Genomic DNA, 18,688 nt, shown 5'->3' on the forward strand with positions numbered 1-18,688 from the left:
TTATTCAAAACGAAATACTAAAGCAAAAAATGTTGTTGATGAATATTTGCTGATGTATAAAAATTTATTGGCAAGTAAATTTAATACAAATTAAACATTGTAAAACATTCAAAAGTTTTTTTGTAGTAAGTGAAATACAAAATATATATATATTTATTTCCCTTTGTCGCCGATAGTTATGGTTCATGCATGTCCACTGCTATTGTTGATCTACTTTCTTTTAATAAATTTAATATTTAAACCATAAAATGGTCAAATAAAAAGGTACTGTTTTTTTCTAATTTTCTAATTCCTATATTTCTGGACAACTGGTATTTAGTAAATTTAAAGTTTAAGCAAGTGCTAACCTTACGTTAGGGTTACTGCGGTTCTTCAAGTTTTTATTGGCTATTTTGGTCAAGTGACTAGATACAATTTTAACGACATTTTTTCAAGTTTAAATCTGAGTTTGCCATAGACAATAAATCAGCTGGTAAGTTGAGGGTCCATTGACGCACTTTTAAAATCACGCTATCAAACGGTGAAGCAGGCTACACTAGAATACTACATGCTATTCAAATATCTTCAAGTAATATTTTCAAAAAAATACATTATTTTTTTTGTTAAGTTTTTCATCATGCGAACTTAGATGTTAACTCTGCTCTCGAGCAAAGTTGTTCTCCAACAAACTTAAAAGAAAATACAACACATTTGTGTCACTTCTCCTTGTCCCCGACACAAAATGAAGGATAGGCCACATGCATGTCGCCTTCACATAGAGGCATCACAAGTAGTGAAAATATTGAGTTTTAAAAATACTAAAGCCATTTAGTGGCTATAGGGAGTAAAACATTGCTCTAGCATTTTTATAAAAGTAAATACATAGAGGCATCACAAGTAGTGAAAATATTGAGTTTTAAAAATACTAAAGCCATTTAGTGGCTATAGGGAGTAAAACATTGCTCTAGCATTTTTATAAAAGTAAATACTGAGTTAACATTGGTCCAGTGTATGGACTGGTGCCCTGGCCCTAGACGCTGTTGGTCAGCAGGAACTGTTCCTGTGCGTTGGCCGGCACGACGGGACCACACGCCTTGGAGGCGATGAAGCGGTGGACCTGGGACACAATGTCGTCGATATCCGGTCGGCGGGCCGGGTTCTTGTCCGTACAGCGAACGATGAGTTTCTTGAGGCCCCCCAGGGCCGAGTCCGCCAGTCGGCTCATCTGCTCCAGCATGTACCCCAGGCTGTAGATGTCCGACCTGGTCGTGGTTCTCGCCCCCTCTCGGACCTCGGGTGCCAGGAAGTTGTACTTGCTCATCTGGTCCTGCGGCAGTTGAAAGGTCAGGCCTTGTTTGTACGTTGCCATGCCAACATCAATGTAGCGAATTATCTTACGTCCTGCAGAGTTAAACATACGATTTGTATGACTGAGTGTGCAATTCTGTTGTTTACACAGGTAAGTTAATTATTTTATCAGATGAGCAGTATTTAATAAAATGAGAAAAATTCTTATGGCCAGAAGTGTGTACAATTCTCTGTCAAATATGTGTAAAACTTACTAAAATGTTTATGGTCCGAAATGTGTAAAACATTTATTGTAATATTTGTGTTACAGTACTTGTACTCCACTCCAACGAATATAAATTATTATATACATTTATTTTTCGCTAAACGTAACTGGTTTGGAATATACTTAAATTAAGTAGTAGGATTAAGTTCGTTAGTTTAATATGAGTTTCATATACACATGATCTAATCACGTGGACTTCATTGCATGAAATTAATCCAAATATGGATCAATAAAATCTTAGGGGCAGTAATTTTTAGTTTCCTAAATATTTGTGCTACACACACACAGGACCGTGCTACACACACACACACAGACAGGACCGTGCTACACACAGACAGGACCGTGCTACACACACAGACAGGACCGTGCTACACACAGACAGGACCGTGCTACACACAGACAGGACCGTGCTACACACACACAGACAGGACCGTGCTACACACACAGACAGGACCGTACTACACACACAGACAGGACCGTGCTACACACACACAGGACCGTGCTACACACACACACAGGACCGTGCTACACACACACACAGACAGGACCGTGCTACACACACACACAGGACCGTGCTACACACACAGACAGGACCGTGCTACACACACAGACAGGACCGTGCTACACACTTAGACAGGACCGTGCTACACACTTAGACAGGACCGTGCTACACACACAGGACCGTGCTACACACACACACAGGACCGTGCTACACACACACACAGGACCGTGCTACACACACACACAGGACCGTGCTACACACACACACAGGACCGTGCTACACACACACACAGGACCGTGCTACACACACACACACACAGGACCGTGCTACACACACAGACAGGACCGTGCTACACACACACACAGGACCGTGCTACACACACAGACAGGACCGTGCTACACACACAGACAGGACCGTGCTACACACAGACAGGACCGTGCTACACACTTAGACAGGACCGTGCTACACACACAGGACCGTGCTACACACAGGACCGTGCTACACACTTAGACAGGACCGTGCTACACACACAGGACCGTGCTACACAGACAGGACCGTGCTACACACAGACACAGACAGGACCGTGCTACACACACACACAGACAGGACCGTGCTACACACACACACAGACAGGACCGTGCTACACACAGACCCAGACAGGACCGTGCTACACACAGACACAGACAGGACCGTGCTACACACACACACAGACAGGACCGTGCTACACACAGACACAGACAGGACCGTGCTACACACACAGACAGGACCGTGCTACACACACAGACAGGACCGTGCTACACACACAGACAGGACCGTGCTACACACACAGACAGGACCGTGCTACACACTTAGACAGGACCGTGCTACACACACACAGGACCGTGCTACACACACAGGACCGTGCTACACACACAGACAGGACCGTGCTACACACAGACAGGACCGTGCTACACACACAGACAGGACCGTGCTACACACACACAGGACCGTGCTACACACACACACAGGACCGTGCTACACACACAGACAGGACCGTGCTACACACACACAGACAGGACCGTGCTACACACACACAGGACCGTGCTACACACACAGACAGGACCGTGCTACACACACAGACAGGACCGTGCTACACACAGACAGGACCGTGCTACACACAGACAGGACCGTGCTACACACAGACAGGACCGTGCTACACACAGACAGGACCGTGCTACACACAGACAGGACCGTGCTACACACAGACAGGACCGTGCTACACACACACAGACAGGACCGTGCTACACACAGACAGGGCCGTGCTAGAGAAACTAGGGATTGCAAGCTATACTAACCTCCCGTTAAATCAATTAGAATGTTGTCCGCCTTGAGATCATTGATTAAAATGTTTTTTCGGTGAATCAGCCGTAGTCCGGCCACCAGCTGACCAACAATGTCCAGCCACTCGTCCCTGGTCAGGGCAATTTTGTCGGACAGGACGTTGAAGAGCGTGCGGCCATCGCCAAAATACTCCATGATGATGCAGTACTCGCTGGGCTGTTTGCTCACGTCGAAGCGTCGCCTGAGGCCATAAAACTTTGGCGTGATGCCTGTCTCCTGCAGGAACATTAGCATTCTGGCTTCGTGGATGACCAAGTCCCACGAGCTCGACTCGTAGAAATCTTTGATAGCCACCTCAATGATGCCATCCAGAAGACCCAGATAGACGCAGCCGTAACTGCCGCGACCAATCTCCGCCCAATCCCCGTTCTCATCGCACGCAAAACGGACACGCTCTTTCTCTATGGCTGGGACTTTGATCTGATCTAAAGAAAACTTATGATAGCCAGCTTTGTGGGCGTTGTTACACCTCTGGTGACCGGAATTTTTTCCAGAAGAGCGCAATGTTTTCGATCCAGGTCCTTTTATCTTATGTGCCGCATTAGTACAGACTTTTCTTTGATCGCCCGCATCAATGTTGTTTTTAGAATCTCTTTGCATGTCTTGATCACCAGACAAAGGTGGGCCGTCCACCCCGGTCTTGTCCGACGCCTTAGCATCACCACACGGAGCATCGTCCACCAAATGTTCTTTACTCTCGGCTTCATCGTTGCTTTCTTCGCTGTCTCCTTCCTCTTCTTCGTATATCTCTTCTTCGTCTTCTTCCACCTCTTCTTCCTCGTCCTCTTCCTCATCTTCATCGTCTTCATCTTCATCATCTTCGTCCCCTTCATCCTCCCCACACTCGCCAGACTTGCTGTCATTCTGCAAAGCTTCACTCCAAGCCTCCCTATGAACGAACTTAGTCGCGTCTGGAGCTCGCCTTTGTAAGAGTCGGTTCTTCTCCCCGTCCTCAAAGTACCATTGTGTAAATGCCTTTTTGCTTGACGTATCACCTTGACCAAAACAGTTCCGCTGCCCACAGAATGGCACTTTGTCTATTTGTTGTTGATTGAGTTCTCTTTCGCTGCAGCTCGCTTTATTCTCAGACGTCGCTTGCCTTTCTAAAGTCTCCTGAAGTTTTTCAGCATTGCATTTCTGTCTGTACGAGGATATAACTGTTGCGTGCTCATCGTTTGAGGGATATAAATTCATAAGAAGATCTTCTTTGGGGGCTCCGTTGAAGACATCAAACTGCGAATTAGGACCGCCAGCTCCGTAATAACTCATCGGATCCGGATGGTTGCATGTGTCGTCCATTTCCTGTGCCTCGTTTCTAATAAATTTTCCCCTCAGTTTAACGCTGGAAAATTGTGACATCTCCTCGGAAGCTGAGGTAAAGTCTTCATCGCTGTCGGCCATCTGGGCATCGGTGGGCCTGTGATTGTTTTTGCGGAGCTCGTCCGTCTGCCTCCCACCCCGGCCAAACATGTTCCCGCTTCCATTGATATTTCGAGTGGCGAAGTTAGATAGCAAGTTGGACTGTGTGTGGGGTTTCAGCAGCTCGTACGGGTTGCAGGTCTGCTCGTGGGACCCGCAGCACGGATCTTCACACGCCTGCAGCTTACCGCGTCGCTTAAAATGGTCGTTTGCTGCTTGGAAGCTTTTAGCGTCCTCGCATTTCTTATCCACTATTGTTGAGGCCAGTAGTTTGCCATGGTAACCGCTGACTCTGACGCCATTTCTCCCAGCAAGATCATTGTGCTCGTCTTCTTCCTCCTCCACGCACAGGTGGCCGTTACCGCTCGAGTTGTCAGACGAGGAAGAATCGTAACCGTTGTTGGCGCTCTCGTTCCAATTCCTGGTCACAAGATCGCCGTGTGCCTTGCCCAGGTCCTCGCTGCTCGGGGGGATCCATTGATATTCTGTGGGCGCCGAGTTGAAACGTGCGCGCCCAAAGAGACGCGATGATGTGTACGAGTCAGTGAACTCAGTAGCAGAGGCCTTGAGGTAGGACGATTTGTAGGCGGAATCAGTGTAGTTGTAGTTAAGCTTGGGATACGTCCCATACGAGTGAAAATGTTTCCGCAAAATGGGGGCCCTAGAGATCTCGCCTGGATCGCCGTACCTAGTCACTGTCTTTGAGAAGTTGGTATTTTCTGACGTATTGTCTGACACCAAGTCTTCCCCGACATGATACCTGTAGTCAGTTTTCCTTGATGAGTAGCGGCTAATTAGTAATTCTTCTTTAGTTAAAGGGGTGTTGACTTGATCCTCGCTATGAAACGTGCTTAGCTCGTTCCTTAAGAAAGCTGATTTGAAAGGGATTTTTAAATGTAACGCTGGCATCTCTTCACTAACGGACACAGTTTTTTCTTGTGATGTAGAATGCACATCCACATTGGTCAAACGACCGACGGGTTTGGATGCGACGGCGCTAAGGTTGTGGTCGATTGAATCTAGTTTGTTAGCGTCCAACTTGCCCCGGGTCTCGCTAGCCGTGGAAGAGCTGGACAGCTTGGCACTAATGTTGGACAAGGATTTGTCTGATAGTGTCTTATCGCTGGCGTAGCTGATTTCCTTCAGCTTACTTTTACACTCGTTGACGAAGGCATTGAAATCACTTTTAGACCGATCGTATGGAGTGTGAGATTCTTCTATAATAGGAGTCAGCAAACATGACTCGAAGGCGTCACATTCAGCAAGACTCTCTGGTTCCATATCAAAGACGTCAATCTTCTCAGGCTGGGAAGCGAGTTTACGCTCCATCAATTCCTCCATCATTTTGCGGTACATAATGTCGTGTTTGAAATGTTTGCAGCTCGTTAAAATCTTTTGCTTTAAATCCTCTGTGATTGAGGATGTAGAGGACAAACTATGTGCGGGTACTGGTAAGACCTTCAAGTTACTCGCTATTCGCGAGATCCCACACGCCTTAAATATCTGTGACCTGTTGCTTAGGTTGACGCTCTCGTCCACGTATGAATGTTCCGGGCTTTTTTTCAGTTTTGATTTTGACTTTTTGTGTTTGGATGTGTTGCTTGAATTCTTGTGCTGTCCTTTTGGGGATGGAAACGATTGGCCGCTGTCAGCTGACCCAGCCATGGTTTTTAAGACCGGAGATTTTCTGCCCTCGGCGTTGGCTATAGGGGACTTGGCCCTATTGCTCGGTCTGTGAGGCTCGCTGGCTGCAGTCGAAAGACGGCGGCGTTTCGGAGACGGCGAATGCTTTTTCTGCGATGGTTGACCAGACGTAGATTTGTTATTTATCTCAGCCGTTTCTGATTTAGTTTTAGATGGAGACCTGCTCTTCCCGCCATGTTTCTCTGTACCAGCACTATCCCCTTTCATCGCCCGAGCAGATTTCTTGGTTCCCTGAGTGCTCTGTTTTTTCTGCTTTGATTCTGGTGAAGCAGGCTTGATCTTACTTTCTGACTTCTTGTTCTTTGATCCACTTTTAACCATGTTCGTGCTGTCTTCGCCTCCAGGCTCCTGAAGCTGTACATCTTCGGCCGGGTGACTCGGCTCAACTTTGGCTTCGCATGCATCTTTCGTTGGTGACATTTCCTTGGGTGTTTCTATTTTGGGTATAGCTTCTTTAGCTAATGCTGTAGGCTTATCATCCCTTTCCACATTCAGATTTATTAGTTCTGAGCCTTTTATCTGCAAATCAAGCTCCTGTGGAATGGCATTGCCCTTCTCCATCTGTTCGAACTTCTGTCGCACTGGGGAGGTCCATTTCTTAATTGCTTTGTCGAACAACACTTTGACTTGGCTGTCTAGGATGGACTGCAAAAACTTTAACGACGTAGGTTTCTGCTGCGATTCCGTTTCTTTCTCAACACTGGTATCACGCTTCTTTTTTATTCTACCCTCCTCATATTTTGTTTCTTGGTCCAGACTAAAGTCTTGATTGCTGGGCTCTTCGTCGATAGGCGTTATGCATTTATCGTCTTCCTTACACATGTGCCATCCATTCAAATAGCTGTAGCCGTCGACACTGCTTGATCGTATCTCTTCCAGACTGATGTTTTCCGACATGTCCATTTCCTGATCTGAAGAATACTTTGAGTTTAACATGGCAGCATTTCTCAGCGCGTTGGCCATATCCTGGATAGTCGGCACCTTAGGCGTACAGTCTGACGCAGCTGAACATTGATCACATGATCTCACTCGGCCAATCATATCTTGGTATCTGAGGAAAACGCTTGATGCGTCCGTCACTTGGCTGGTGAGATCCGGAGACTCCAAAGTGTTGTCCTCCACCGAGTGGGTCAGGGAATCTGAGCTCCCGAAACCAAAAGCTCCCGTGTTCCATTTGGAACTGTTGGAACGGTTTTGTTTAGCCGTAGAAACAAACTTTTCTTTACGCTTGAGATGGGGGTTTGAATTTTCTTGTAATCCGGCCACATGTCTTGAGGCCTGACCCAACTTTCTATTGACATTTTTTTGTTGGCCCAGATTGTAACCAGAAATAAAATCATCGCATAGTGACGACGTGTAGGTCATATCATCACTCAGACAGTCCATCTCTGGCTGGAGCAGGTACTGCACGTTGTCCGACTCATCAGTGGTGACGTTGTCCCACGAGAAGTGACGCTCCTGGTTCTCGGTGTAACTCGACGATTTGTTGCACGTCTTGTTCAGGTGGTCGAGCACACGGGGCTCATCATTGGAGCCCTCAGAATGAGCAGACGCCGCGTGTTTCAGCGCCTTCTTTAGCATCTTTTTCCTGTATTTCTTTTTCTTTGTGTTCTCACACCTCACTTGTCGTGGGCTGATTCTATTCGCTCCGTTTTCTTCACTGGCCGAACTAGCAGATGCAACGACAAATACTGTGACGTTATCTAAATATGTCGCTCCCTCGTCGTAGCAATTTTCAGAATTATTCCTTGTTTTATTGTGGGAAATATGACTGTCTTCGAAACAATCTTTCTTATCATTTTTCGGTCTGTGGGCTCGGCATGCGCATTGACAATCTTTGGTTGTTTTTCTTGTATCTTGTGTTTTAAGCTGACACCGTGAGCAGGCACATGCGTTTAAAAGTTGCTCGTGACTTGACAAATGAGCATTTGCGCCACAGCCTCTGGTCTTTTTATGCACTGCAAAGCTATCTCGTGCAGTTGCTCCTACGTTGGAGCTGCTAATCACGCGTTTGACGGTCGTTTGGCCTTCATTGGCTTCATCGTCGTTACAGCCACACCTGACGTGTCTATCAACGGGCGAGTCTTTACGACAGAGACGTGTCTTGTTGCTCCTGTGTTTGACGCTCCTAGACCGCGGTCTGTGGCCGAATGAGATTTGGCAGACCTCCCTGTCACAAGACGAGTCTCGCTTGTCTCCCGCACAAACGCTCAGACTTTCAGCACTCAGAGATCGGCCAGTCTTGGCACGGCGCCTCTCTGCTGAACGGATCCTAGCCCTCAGTCTAAGGTTCGACGACTGTGGGCGCATCCTTTTCATTCCTCGGCGCGTGAGAGAGCCCAGAGACAAAGGACGAGACAGGTAATTCATGATGTCTTTCATGTTACGGTTTGAAGGGAGAGCACAACATTTTTTATTGGACTCGAGCTTTGTGTCTGAGTGCTTACTCAATTCTCTTGACACAGACCGGACGTAAGACACCTTTGGTTTATTAGCTTTAACCTCTGTTCGTGTTTTTCGGCAAGTCTTAGAGCAGTTAAGATTGTCTAGATTTGTGTTGACTTCAAAGTCTTTTGTGAAGTATTGCTGCTCTGTGTTTTCTCCCTTGTCTGATTTGGGTGTTTTTCTGGCATCGTTTTGTGTTTGAATGGCTGCGTTTCTTGAGCTCGCTACCTGAACCTTGACCCCTCTAGTGATGGGCTTAGGTGCTGGGGGCACCGAGGTATCGACTCCGACACTTCTAGATGAACACAGCTTACAGAGAGAGCTTAATCTGTCAAAGTCGTGTGACACTTCTTTGTTGGGACTTTGTTTGAGTTCAACGTTTGAAGAATTTTCCTCCGTTACAGACAGAGATGCAACAGTACAGCTCTGATGGGGTGTGACGTTTGAATGACCTGTAGGTGCGATGTTGACGCTGTTGTCAAACACTTCGTTTGAGTGATGCATTGCCGTCCGGTTGTTGGGAAAAGCAATGTTATGGTTCATGTCCATGAATGGACTTTCTACTGATTCACTAGTGACAGAGGCTTTTATCTTCTCTGTTTCTCTTCTCTCTTTGATCTGTTGGATCCATCGAGCCGTGTCTCTCGATGTTTCGTTGGAGAAAAGCAACAACGGCGAATAGTTGTTGGATAACGAGGCAGCAAAAAGAAGAGCTTTAATACTGTTCTGACGAATCTGCTCAAAAGCTTCATCGTCGTCGTTGTTGACAGACATAGACGGCAGGGATTTGACAAATTCGTTGAATTCCTCGTTTTCCAGGTGGCACGTGGACCGCAGATTAAAGATTCGGCGGAGGTTGTAGTTATCGAAGTTACCCTCTGTCGAAGAGAGGTGGGTGCTTGCTGAGGAAGAAACGTTGTCCATATCCAGCAGTCGTAGCGTGTCCACCACCCCACAGTGGTAGGCGAAGTCTGGGTACAACAGGTCACCACCAGACGACGAGTTCCTGTCTCTTTCGGCATTAGAAGAACAGTTCTTGTTTTTTGACAAGGCTGCTAGATCAGATGCACCTGATTCTATGTCCAGGTAATCGTCTTCCGGTACAAAGTGGCCAGGACTGTTGGAAGAATCGACGTGGGTTTGTCGTCGCCTCCTGGGGACCTGCACGCCGTCGGCACTGAGCTTCTGTGGACACGTTCTCCTGCTACTGTCTGATCTCTGCCTGCACTTGTTGTTGCTGGCGTCCATGCTCTCTGAATCGTCGTTCGGTATAAACTGGCTCGGTACAAATAAAAACGGATTTTTTCTTGGCGACGAGAAACAAGAACCTGAAGACTCGTCTGTATCGGCGTGGGTGTTCAACTTGAGCGCCATTTTTGCAGGGCTCTCTTTGCTTCGGTGAGTCTTTGAGCTGGGTATAACTTGGGGAGTTCCAATATAATCGACCTTTTCTGAAAGCTGCCCAGATGACTCACTGCTGGGTTTTTGCTGCTTGCGCGTATACGTGGGCTGCTCGGGCGTAATCACCTGACTAAACTTATCGATTGGCCGAGATTCCAGACGACTTCTCGACGAGTTGGACCGCGACCGTAAGCTCATTTTACTAGCACTGGATTCATCAGAGAGGGGCACACCTTCAGCTTTACGTGAGTAGCTAATAGAGTAGTTTCGGTGTTTGGCAGCTCTGGGAGCCGGCACGGGGCTGTGGTGTCGGAGGGCGTGGTCACGTGTCTGTGAGCAGCTGTGAGTGTTGTCTTGCTCCAGCTCCTGTAGCCGTCTCTGGCGATCCTTGATGTACTGGCTGTCTCGCATGTATTTCTGCATGTTCTCGTCCACACGCCGTCCGCTCGAGCGTGTCGGCAATGTTTTGCTCGAGTTGTTGGAGACGGGAATGGCGTGACACGAGCTTTCATGAAGGGTCGAGCACTCTGAGCTCAGCGAGGTGTCGCCCTCCTCTGGACAGCACTTGACAATTTTTATCCCTTTTGGTGAAGTTATCATTTTCACCGTGCCGTTCTGTATAGAGACGGCAGTACTTTTGGAACTTGGGCAATTTTTCGAATCTTCTGAGCGGCGGAAAGTGATTCGACCACGAATTTTTCGAATATGAGCTGGACTGCACATGTCACCGGAAGGTGAGTTTCTGCATATGTCCTCATCATTGTCGCACTCCGATTTGGTTATATCGGAGTCACTTTGCAGGTCTGACGTATCTCCCTCTCGCCGTTTGTAATCATGAGAGCGTCTCTGCTTGCTTTCCTTGCTAGAGTGAACTTGGAGGTACCTGGAGGTGTCTTTGAATTTTTCTGTTGTAGTATCTAGGCTATCGCGGTGCTCTGGGGACGACTCATTAGTCTTGTATAACTCTTGAAATCGCATGGAGCCTCTGGATTGGTTAGACGCGACATCGTTGTCGGGATTAGAGCTGCTCGAGGACGGCTTGCTGGAATCTTTATCTGGAACAAAGATTGGAGATTCCAGCTTGTTGTCATCTGTGTCAAGTGAAGGGGGCTCGTCCAGGGTGGGCGAGTCGCTCTTATCAGAATATGACGCGTCATCGTTGTCACTCTCGTGCTTAGTGTCGTTGACCTGGAGCGGGTTGTGAGTAGATGAGACGTGTCTGTCCATGGGAGAGGCTTTCCATGACGACGTTTCGTACGAGTTGATTGTTTGTCGCTCTTCACAAGTTGCCACCTTGGGATCCTCTTGGTATGAGATCCTTGACGTTTTAGATCCATTACGGGTTGATTTTGTTGGCGACTCGCTTTCTCTGCGACTATCTGATTTTCTCGATTCCGATGTTTTTCTACTTGAATTTCTTTTTAACGAGCTAGAAACGAGTAGACTATCGCAGACAATGGACTGTGCATCATCCTCGAGATCCCAGCCTCTACCCGCGCTGCTCGATCGGAGTTGGAGCAACCGCATTTTCTCGCAATACTCCTTGTAGTGATCGTCAAAAGGCTTACCTCGTGATACGCTGTCGTCGCTCTTTTTTTCAAAAAACCGCTTCTTTTGAGGACTAACCGTAGTAATCAATGTATCAAAACAATCTAAACTTGGGTTGTTTGGGTCGCTGCAGTCTGAAATGCATGTCTCATGCTTTTGCTGTGAAATATAATTTTTGGGCGTCATGACAACAACGTTTGCCTCCTCCCTGATCGAATGATGACGTGAAGCTCGTGTTGAAGGTCGAGGGCGTTTTTCCTTTTCTTCCTCTAGCCCGGAACAAACACTGCTAGATTCAGACGCACATCTCCCGGTGGAATAAACACCTCCTGACCTGACATACTTTGCCGACGAACCGCCGGATAGAACTTTACTTCCCTTGGAGGGTCTCTGGTCCTGGGACTGAGATGAGCGGCGTCTGACTGAAGGTCCAGAGCTTTTTCGACCTTCAATAGCTGCAGCTGTTGATTCGCTGTGAATTAAGATTTGTGACTCATTCTCTCTAAACCTCCCATGTTCAGTTTCGTACGAATGCGATTGTGGAACTATGACAAACTGCTCCATATCTGTTATAGGCAACGAGTCACTTCCTTTGGCGCACTCACCTCGGCTGGGATGGGATTTCCTTCCGACGATCACGTTCGACCACCCATCATAGATGTGGTCCACATTTTGTTTTTGTTGGACTTCTTGTGCAGAGTGCTCAGCAAAACTAACCCTAGACTGGAAATGGGATTCTGTTGGCGGGGAGTATTTCCGTATGGCGTCTGTTTCACGTGGGGGAGTGACCTGCGCGATGACGTCTTTGCCCATCTCTAAGTACGTTTTAAGCCTAGAGCTCTGAGTTTTGCTCTGTTTCATGTCAGACTGTTCAAAACGTTGACACGGGTCGTAGACCTGTTGCTCTTGGCCCCTCTGTAAATATTTATCGCATATATCGTCTCGGGGATATTTCTTGTAATCAGAGCACTGGGCACAGATCTCAGACATTCGTTTGTGTGAGGCTCTCCTGTCGTAGTCCTCGTACACGTTTGCTTTTCTTGGAGGTAAACCCTTTTGAGACTGTGGAGTGGAGCAGATTGAAATAGAATCAACAAACTGGCTCTCCGTTCGAGAATCGTAAGATTTTTTCTCAACACTAATTCTTTTTGATTCCACGATACTCTTTCGAATGGATGGAACTTGCACCGGTACTCTGTCTATCTCTATTGTCATTTCCTCTGGGAGTAGAGTAACCTCTTGCAAAGATTTTCCCGAGGATTTTCGAGAAAGTGGGTGTGGAGCTGGTGTTTCTGTTGGCGACTCTGGCAGGGCTATAGCTGGGGACGACGGCTGGGTGGATTCTAATGAGAAATCCACAAAGGATTCACGCCGGTCGTGAGCTGCTGCCTCTATGTGTAAACTTTCTCTTCGAGGAGAAGGAAGTGCTGTGTCTGAGATTTGTAGACTTTCTCTTATGGGGGCAGGAGTTGCTGCGTGTGATATTTCAGGAATATCTCTTCGCGAGGGAGAGACTGTAGTTTGTGAAGCTAGCATAATGTCTCTTCGCGATGAGGAAAATGGTATTTCTGTAATATGGCGACTCTCTCTTTGTGAAGGGGAACCTTCTATTTCTTGAAAGTGGAGGCTATCTCTTCGTGAGGGAATGCCTGTTGTTTCTTGAATATGCAGGCTCTCTCTTCGTGAGGGAATGCCTGTTGTTTCTTGAATATGCAGGCTCTCTCTTCGTGAGGGAATGCCTGTTTCTTGAATATGCAGGCTCTCTTTTCGTGAGGGAATGCCTGTTGTTTCTTGAATATGCAGGCTCTCTCTTCGTGAGGGAATGCCTGTTGTTTCTTGAATATGCAGGCTCTCTCTTCGTGAGGGAATGCCTGTTGTTTCTTGAATATGCAGGCTCTCTCTTCGTGAGCTGTGGGGTACTTTCTCAGATACATGTATGCTGTCTCTTCTAGAGCTAGGCGCTGACGTGTAAGCGATGTCTTGCGTAAGCTCCTTTCTAGTTAGCAGCTCGTCATCTAAGTATTCAGTCGGTACTGGCGAGGCGGGTTCGACGTACTCTACGCTGGCCTGAAGCTTCCTCTGGGAGGTGTGTGCCGTCTTTTCTTTTTTGTTGACCTCCAGCGGAGGGGAGTAGTAGGACGGTCTCTTTGAGCCGGTGGGAGGGACTGAAGAGGACGACTTTCGGCGACCACGTACGTCCTCCTTCTCCGAGTCCAGCTTCTCCTGTGTAGAGAACTGGTCCGACGTATCCTCTCCGTCGTCCACCGCCTTACACGTTTTGGCCTCGTCACCGTCGTCGTCAGAATAGTTGGCAAACAGGCTGAAACAAAGTGCAATACGTCAAATATACAACTGATTATCAATCTTGCATATCAACCTGAAGCTTGTCAGGGCGGCGTGGCAAACTCGGCACTAATAACAACAAATACATTTTCAAAAAACGATATCCTAGCTCTTTTGTTTCTCGTTCTATTATTCCTTGTACTTTTTTTCTTTTTTTTAAGTCCGAAAAATTAAAACACTAATGACAATGTTATTAATATTCATAAATATTTCTTCACTCGAATTTATAACTATAAATTGTATTTTTTAATTGACCATCGGGTTGAACCGACTTAATGGCGTTTCATTCTCTTACCTGTCCATGCCAATATCAGGTCGGTACAGCCCCATCATTCCCGGGAATGAGTTGAACAGACTGTTCCTAAAGGCTATACAGCTAAGTTGGTCTCCAACAGCCTGAAGGACAAACAAGACTTATAAAGGCTTGATACAAAACATTGAGCAGTGCCTATGACTGTCTTCATTTGATCACTACTTGGAACACCCTCCATCCATCCTCACTAATCCGTCCACCCTCCCTCTATCCACACCCCTCCCTCCGTTCACCCTCTCCACACACACCCTCCCTCCACACACCCTCCCTCCACATACCCTCCCTCCACACACCCTCCCTCCACACACCCTCCCTCCACACACCCTCCCTCCACACACCCTCACTCCACACACCCTCCCTCAACACACCCTCCCTCCACACACCCTCACTCCACACACCCTCCCTCCACACACCCTCCCTTCACACACCCTCCCTCCACACACCCTCCCTCCACACACCCTCCCTCCACACACCCTCCCTCCACACACCCTCCCTCCACACACCCTCCCTTCACACACCCTCCCTCCACACACCCTCCCTCCACACACCCTACCTCTATCTACATCCCACCCTCCACACACCCTACCTCTATCTACATCCCACCCTCCACACACCCTACCTCTATCTACATCCCACCCTCCACACACCCCAACCTCCGCACACCCTCCCTCCTCCGCACACCCTCCCTCCACACACCCCACCTTACACACACCCCATCCTCCGCACACCCTCCCTCCACACACCCCACCCTACACACACCCTACCCTACACACACCCCACCCTCAACACACCCTCCCTCCACACCAGGGGCGTAGCGAGGGGGGGGGCGGGGGGTGCGGACCGCACCGGGTGACACCATTTAGGGGGGTGACACCAAGGCAAAAAATAGCAAAATATGTAGAGAAAAACTCGAGGGGGGGGTGCAAATCGAAAGTTTGAGGGGGGGGGGTGCAAATCGAAAACTTGAGGAGGGGGTGCAAATCGAAAGTTTGAGGGGGGGGGGGTGCAAATCGAAAACTTGAGGGGGGGGGCTGAAAATCGAAAGTTTGAGGGGGGTGCAAATCGAAAACTTGAAAGTTTGTCCCTGGGAAGGGTCTCTATGCCTCTAGGGGGGGTGACACCATTAAGTGCCGCACCGGGTGACACCCGACCTCGCTACGCCACTGCTCCACACCCTCCCTCTGTGATGCAGACAGAGTGAAAGTTTCAAAATGTACAGACAAATGACAGTTATTTGCCCAGTTCAATACCTAACTTAAGTTCATTAGTTTTATAAAACGTTATTTTTCGTGCATTGAAAAGCTTATTTATTTTACTTTTCCTAATGTACAGTTCACACCCTAACTTGTTTGCATGAACAAAATTCTTATTTTTTTTTATTTTTGTGTTACAAATTAATTTGGCTTTGTTAAACTATTGATGTTCTTATGTTTTTCAATGTACGATTTACTTCAATTGAGATTGTCGTGGCTGTAATCATTCTTATAGTCACGTGTTACGTTTTCTTGTGCTGTCGTCGCTTGGTTCAATTCTCATATTTTCTACACTTACTCCAGCCAACTCGAGTCGGGGAGAGGCAGGTTTACGCTGACCACTCCAGCCAACTCTAGTCGGGGAAAGGCAGGTTTACGCTGACCACTCCAGCCAACTCTAGTCGGGGAGAGGCAGGTTTACGCTGACCACTCCAGCCAACTCGAGTCGGGGAGAGGCAGGTTTACGCTGACCACTCCAGCCAACTCGAGTCGGGGAGAGGCAGGTTTACGCTGACCACTCCAGCCAACTCGAGTCGGGGAGAGGCAGGTTTACGCTGACCACTCCAGCCAACTCGAGTCGGGGAGAGGCAGGTTTACGCTGACCACTCCAGCCAACTCGAGTCGGGGAGAGGCAGGTTTACGCTGACCACTCCAGCCAACTCGAGTCGGGGAGAGGCAGGTTTACGCTGACCACTCCAGCCAACTCGAGTCGGGGAGAGGCAGGTTTACGCTGACCACTCCAGCCAACTCGAGTCGGGGAGAGGCAGGTTTACGCTGACCACTCCAGCCAACTCGAGTCGGGGAGAGGCAGGTTTACGCTGACCACTCCAGCCAACTCGAGTCGGGGAAAGGCAGGTTTACGCTGACCACTCCAGCCAACTCGAGTCGGGGAGAGGCAGGTTTACGCTGACCACTCCAGCCAACTCGAGTCGGGGAGAGGCAGGTTTACGCTGACCACTCCAGCCAACTCTAGTCGGGGAGAGGCAGGTTTACGCTGACCACTCCAGCCAACTCGAGTCGGGGAGAGGCAGGTTTACGCTGACCACTCCAGCCAACTCGAGTCGAGGAGAGGCAGGTTTACGCTGACCACTCCAGCCAACTCGAGTCGGGGAAAGGCAGGTTTACGCTGACCACTCCAGCCAACTCGAGTCGGGGAGAGGCAGGTTTACGCTGACCACACCTGTCTGGCCTTCAAACGTCGAGGACAAACTCTTCTGCATTTGCCTCATAGATCAGATAAATGAAAAGGAATCCCCCCCTCCGGTCCTCCTTGTAATTCTCGCGGTATCCACGCACATAATTATGCATGTATGAAAACAGAATATAATAAAATATATACATGTATATATATATATATATATATATATATATATATATATATATATATATATAATGTATATACACTAATGTCAATATATACAACCCCTATTCCTCATTATCAACGTATAACAACTTCCCTTATCACTTGTTGAATCGTCTTTTGTTTTTAAACGCTCGTTTCTCTTACCTGTCCATGCCAATAGCTGCTACCTATCCCCGATTATCCCAAAACTCCTAACTGAAAGTTTTAAATGTCAACTTACCTGCGCGATGTTTCCGAAAAAGTTTTTCCGACAGAATGCGATACCTCTGTTGCCACCCGGCCCCCAGCCACACGGGTGCCTTTTTTTGTCTCTCCTGTTACAGGGGGAGAACTTTAATTTGCACTTTTTATCCCCCTTTGTTCTAGGTGACTGTCTCTGCTCATGGTCGCGAACTGGGGAACTGCTTTTCGTCTCCCGTGGTGATCGCTTATTGCACGAGATTCGACTTTTGTGTTGAGGTTTGCACGGCGACGGTTGAGACTGGGCCTCGTCTTGTGTGTCCACTGGTGGCGGCTTGCTATCTGCCACTGTTGGTGGTGGCGGCTTGCTATCTGCTTTCGATTGTTTGCGTGGTTCTTTTGGAGTTTTCGTTTCTACTTTTGGAGATTGGGTCACGCCGTTAGGAGATTGGGTTCCACCTGTTGGAGGTTGGGTCACACCTTTAGGAGATTGTGTTTCATTTTTGGATGACTGAGTCTCCTGTTTTGGAGATGTTTGTACCTTTGGGGGTGTTTTTAGTTTTGTTTTCGGTTTCTGTTCGCTCTCTTGCTGTAGATTAGTTTCAGATCGTTGTTTTGTCTGTGGCGATTCATTTGAGACGTCCACCTCCTGCCTAGGCGGGGTTTGGGAGGGACAAGGTTGCCATTCTCTGAATCGTTTTTTCGTATCACCGACTTTGCAAACCAAGTTTGGATTGGGTGAGCTGTCTTTAGCATCAGTGGGAGGTGCTTCGTTTCTCTTAGCATCAGATGACGTCATCCGTGGGGTATGGACTTTGTAGCTGGGTGGAGGGGTGCGCACGGTGGTGTCTGAGTTGATGACGCTGCCCTCTAACAGCTGTTTAGTGAGGCTGCTTGTTTCCTTTGTCTCTGCGTTGTTCTGTGACATACCGCTGGAAGTGAGAACCACCTTGTAGGTCTCCTCACCCAAATGCTGCTTAAGTCGTTGTGGGGTCATGCTTGTCGCATCCTTATTGGCCTTTTTCTTCTTCTTTTTCGGGGAATTCTCCGCAGATGACGGGCGAACACTTTCAAAACGTCTGAAGCCTGGCGACACCCTTTCCTGCTTTTCAAAGTTCTCGTTATTGACATGATTAATTAGACCTCCGTGCACAAGCGCGTGTCGGCGAACGGGAGGCTCAGACTGTGTCCTGGATTTATGGACGACAGAAATGTTCGAACACTCTGTGTTACTGCGGTCTCTGGAATATTCCATGCTTTGGGGGATGTCGCCAGAGGTAAGCGT

At 48.0% G+C, this 18,688-nt stretch overlaps 1 protein-coding gene across 1 annotated transcript in view; it reads right to left on the reverse strand.

The window, feature by feature from the left end:
* Position 1: 1 nt before the first annotated feature.
* Positions 2-18,688, reverse strand: part of LOC131927749 (uncharacterized) — a 19,397-nt gene continuing 710 nt past the window's right edge. The window contains exons 1-4 of the mRNA XM_059283543.1: positions 17,444-18,688; positions 14,590-14,690; positions 3,389-14,271; positions 2-1,380 (exon numbers count right to left, since the gene is read on the reverse strand). The exon at positions 17,444-18,688 is cut by the window's right edge and continues 710 nt beyond it. Of these exons, the coding sequence (XP_059139526.1) occupies positions 1,010-1,380; positions 3,389-14,271; positions 14,590-14,690; positions 17,444-18,688 (12,600 nt within the window). The 3' untranslated portion in view covers positions 2-1,009. The remainder of the gene's footprint in view (positions 1,381-3,388; positions 14,272-14,589; positions 14,691-17,443) is intronic.

This window comes from Physella acuta, unplaced genomic scaffold, assembly GCF_028476545.2.
Source record: "Physella acuta isolate Inbredline_101_S28 unplaced genomic scaffold, ASM2847654v3 ptg001437l, whole genome shotgun sequence".
Classification (NCBI taxonomy): Eukaryota; Metazoa; Mollusca; class Gastropoda; family Physidae; genus Physella; species Physella acuta.